The sequence below is a fragment of the Herpailurus yagouaroundi genome, unplaced genomic scaffold, assembly GCF_014898765.1.
Source record: "Herpailurus yagouaroundi ecotype Mexico unplaced genomic scaffold, PumYag 141, whole genome shotgun sequence".
Lineage (NCBI taxonomy): Eukaryota > Metazoa > Chordata > Mammalia > Carnivora > Felidae > Herpailurus > Herpailurus yagouaroundi.
In genome coordinates, this window is record NW_024412396.1 from 72,234,649 (window position 1) to 72,238,958 (window position 4,310).

At 60.3% G+C, this 4,310-nt stretch overlaps 1 protein-coding gene across 1 annotated transcript in view; it reads left to right on the forward strand.

Moving 5' to 3' along the window:
* DLK1 (delta like non-canonical Notch ligand 1) overlaps positions 1-3,286 on the forward strand; it is a 21,332-nt gene extending 18,046 nt beyond the window's left edge. Inside the window, exons 2-4 of the mRNA XM_040478445.1 lie at positions 246-386; positions 563-704; positions 2,318-3,286. Of these exons, the coding sequence (XP_040334379.1) occupies positions 246-386; positions 563-704; positions 2,318-3,065 (1,031 nt within the window). The 3' untranslated portion in view covers positions 3,066-3,286. The remainder of the gene's footprint in view (positions 1-245; positions 387-562; positions 705-2,317) is intronic.
* Positions 3,287-4,310: the final 1,024 nt, after the last annotated feature.

The following is a 4,310-nucleotide window of genomic DNA, read 5'->3' on the forward strand; positions in this document are numbered from 1 at the left end:
CTGTGATGAAGGACAGCTGGTGTTTCTAACAGCTGGGCCGCACGATTGCCCTGACTGGCAGGGCCCCCCCCCCCCCCCCACCGAACCAGGAGAGGCTGAAAACTCATCTGGGGGAGGAGCCTGGGCCTGGCACACAACGTTTTGGGGGAGGGAAGGGGTCTGCGGTAAAGGTCACGCTCCTGGACCGAGCGGGTGAGCTGGTGCCAGGACAGGGGGCCGGCTTTCCCGGGTTGAGGATCAGTGAGCGGCCGTGACTTTCCGTGTCTGTGACCTGACAGGAGGGAGGGAGCCCCTTCAGCCCCCCCCCCTGAGCTGCTTGCCTAGGGCAGAGTTTTGGGGGGTCGCTACGTGGTCTTGCTCAGGACTCCATTCAGTGACCGCTGGCAGTGAGTGGCCACGAACAGAGACATCTGGGCGGCTCACTTGGGGTCCCCGCTTGACCGGCTGGAGGGCTCTGTCCCTGCCCCTACCCACAAAGCTCTCCTTCCAGCCTGTCCCCTCCCCCTCCTCCCTGGGGGAGGGCGTGGGTCACAAAGTCCGCTTTTCTCTCCCCGTCCCCCAGATGTCCGGGCTTGCGCCTCGACCCCCTGCGCTAACAACGGAACCTGCGTCAACCTCGAGAGCGGCCACTACGAGTGCTCCTGTGCCCCTGGGTTCTCGGGAAAGGACTGTCAGGAGAAGGATGGGCCCTGTGTGATCAATGGGTAAATATTCTTCCTCACTCTGTGCGATCCGATGAATGCTGCTTTGATTCCTGCGTCACACCCCCAAAGACCCTTTCAGCCTAGCCCCGTTGGACCTGTCACCTGACAAAAGGCCAAGTAAGTGCCTGTCCCGCAGCCCCACGGCTGGGAGAGGGGGGCGCCCCAGATCAGGGTGCTTGCGGGGCTGTGTGTGATCTCCGTAATTCCTGACGTGACCCCCCCCAAGGTGATTTCCTCTTCCCTCTGATGCCCCCAAGTCCCCATGTGTGTGCGTGAGGGCAGACCCGGCTGAGGAGTCGGAGAGGGGGGCTTTGGCCAGCGGGGTGGGCGGGGAGGACTAGCCATGAGGGTGGGGGGCGGGTCCAGCTCTTAGCGACCCGCAGCGGAGCAGAGGCTCTGGGACTTTCAGGGCTGTGGGCACGACAGTCAGAAGGGACACTTCTGCAAAGCAGCAAAGCACTTCCGGCCCTTATCTGTTTAGCTCCACTGAGCCCACCCGGCCCTCAGCTGGGGCTTAGGCGGGGCTTAGGCCGCTGCAAGAATGCAAACAGAGCGGGTCCTGGGCCCGAGCTGGGGTTGGGGGGGATCGAGCTGGGGGGCAGAGGATAGAGAAGCTAGAGTACAGAACCAGCTTATCTTGACTGGGCGTTCCAGGGAGGGCGTGGGGAATCCTGGAGCCTGCGAGGCCACAAACAGGCATTTTTGTAGCATCCAGAGATCAGTGTTCAGAGAGGGTCGGAGGAGAGGGGGTCACAACCGACGTCCACGTCTGCTTTTGAGCGGGAAGGGAGAATACAGAGCAAGACCTTTAAAACGTTTTGCTTTTTCTCTCCCACCAACTCGAACCAGACTGTCAAAATAGAACCCGAGGTCCTTGAAGTCCCTCCAGAGCCCAGCTCCTAGGCAGCCTTCACCCCCTGAAGCAGCGATGCCGATTTCTTGTGCTTAGAGCCCCTTTCTTCCCTGGGTTCTGGCATTTATCAGATGACAAAGGGTCTGCTCGTTTCAAAGCACTTACGTTAAATGCTCCTGTGCTCTGCTTTGAGCAAACAGTTTCGGGCTGGAAGCCGCACTTGGGTGAATGGACCACTGTTAAACAGCCGGGCACAGGCACCCGGCCGGGCCGGCAGAGACAGCCCGGGGGTTTCTTTCACTCTGAGTGTCCCTAAGGGTTTCCAGTACAATAGTACGCAGGCTCTCTCCTCGGGGAAAATAATGATACGAGTAACAATAAGGCGGGGGCCGTGTGGTGAGGGGACCTGGGTGGGGGGGGGGGGGGGCCCGCTCTCCCCCCCGGCCCCCCGGGGGGGGGGGGGGAGCTAAGGGAGGGGGCTCCCTCCAGCCCTGGGTCATCACTAACTTTGCCTCTCTCAGCCTCAGTGTCCCCACCCGTCCACCAGTGACTAACCACCAGGCCTCTGGTCGGAGAGATGACTTAAGAGGTGGGAGAGGAGACGGGCATCGGCTCGGCAGGCCAGGCGTGCGTGCGTCCGCGCCGGACGGCCCGTGAGCCCCTCGCGGACAGGGGCCGCGGCACCCGGCGCCTCCCTGGGCACCTCCGTCCTAGGCCAGCCCCCGAGGGCCCTTTACCGTGTCCCCCTGTTGTGTCGCAGGTCCCCCTGCCAGCACGGAGGCACCTGCGTGGATGACGAGGGCCGGGCCTCCCATGCCTCCTGCCTGTGCCCCCCTGGCTTCTCAGGCAATTTCTGCGAGATCGTGGCCAACAGCTGCACCCCCAACCCGTGCGAGAACCAAGGCATCTGCACCGACATCGGGGGCGACTTCCGCTGCCGCTGCCCCGCCGGCTTCATGGACAAGACGTGCAGCCGCCCCGTGGGCAACTGCGGCGCCGACCCGTGCCTCAACGGGGGTACCTGCCTGCAGCACACCCAGGTGAGGTACGAGTGTCTGTGCAAGCCCGAGTTCACGGGCCCCACCTGTGGCAGGAAGCGCGCGCCAGGCCCCCAGCAGGTCACCCGTCTGCCCGGCGGGCACGGGCTGACCTACCGCCTGACCCCCGGGGTGCACGAGCTGCCGGTGCCGCAGCCGGAGCACCGCATCCTCAAGGTGTCCATGAAGGAACTCAACAAGAGTGCTCCCCTCCTCTCCGAGGGCCAGGCCATCTGCTTCACCGTCCTGGGCGTGCTGACCAGTCTGGTGGTGCTGGGCACCGTGGGAGTTGTTCTCCTCAACAAGTGCGAGGCCTGGGTGTCCAACCTGCGCTACAACCGCGTACTTCGCAAGAAGAGGAACGTGCTCCTGCAGTACAACAGCGGGGAGGATCTGGCCGTCAACATCATCTTCCCCGAGAAGATCGACATGACCACCTTCAGCAAGGAGGCGGGCGAAGACGACATCTAAGCATCCCCACCGGCCCCTCTGTATTCGCGGGGTCCCGCAGCGCTCACTATATGCGGTCTGTTCTCATCTTTGTGGTGGAGTTTGCTATATTCTGTGTCGAATCCGGTGAACGCTATGCTTCCGTATATTACCTTTGTGTTGCCGTGTGACAAAAAGAACCCTCTTTCTCTCTCTTGATGCATGATCGAAAAATAATAACACGAGTTTCATCTTTAAATGAGTAAAACGAAATTAAGTATGTTATTCTAAACTCTAAACTTAACGTAAAATCAAAAAGACCAAAAAAAAACAAGGCAACAGAGCCGGGGCTGGGTGCCGACGCCCCTCTCTCTCCGGGAGGGGACTCGGCCACGGTCCTCGTGAAACCATTACGAGTGCCGCGCATGACCACTCACTGTGATAAAGGCAAAAATCTCTCTCGTTCGTTAATGTTCACACGCCCCATCCAACGTGCACTCACATCAAGTCCAACAACCGCAACGCTTAGATCTTTCCGATTGATTTGAGATTTTGCGGAGTGCAGCGGCCGTGTGTCAGACAGAGAGAGAGAGCCCCGGGGTCGGCTGCTGGGGGGAGGGAGGGGGCCAGGACCCCGTCCCAGCCCTGCCACTAACTCGCTGTGTGATCCTTGGCGAGCTCCCCCCCCCCCCCACCGCAACCCGTCCCCACCCCGGGCCCGAGGGCCCGACTTCGGCCCCTCTCGAGGGAGGGGCTTGAACGCAGAGACCATCCAAATTCTCTCTGGCTCTAAAACTCTGAATTAGGAACGAAGGGGTACGAACCAAAACAGTTCCCGACCCGAGAAATTAGGATCTGATGAGGACTTAAGTCTCATCCCAGGATCCACAGGTTTTGGCCTATCCTGGATGCAAACTTGATGTACTGAGATTGATCGCAACTGCCTTTCTCGAAATGGAGGTGGGGGGGGGGTGCCTCCTGGCCCGCTTTCCGTCTGGAAACGAGTGGCCCCCTTTGAGTCACAAAGTGCGGTCTGGAGTTGCCACTTGGGCAGCCCCCACCCTCCCAGATTCCCAGCACTTTACCTTGTCTCCCACCCCGTAGGTTAGATAGTCCCTCGAAATTTAAATGCACCTCTAACCGCAAGTGCCCCTGGCAAAATCTGAGCAGCAACACCGCCCTCACCGAGGTTTTCACAGAGTTTAAGTGGAAATTGTTGCCTGTGGGGCGTTTTCTAGTTCTGTGGCCAAAGGTACCAGACCTGGTCTACACAGCTATGGGTTTAAT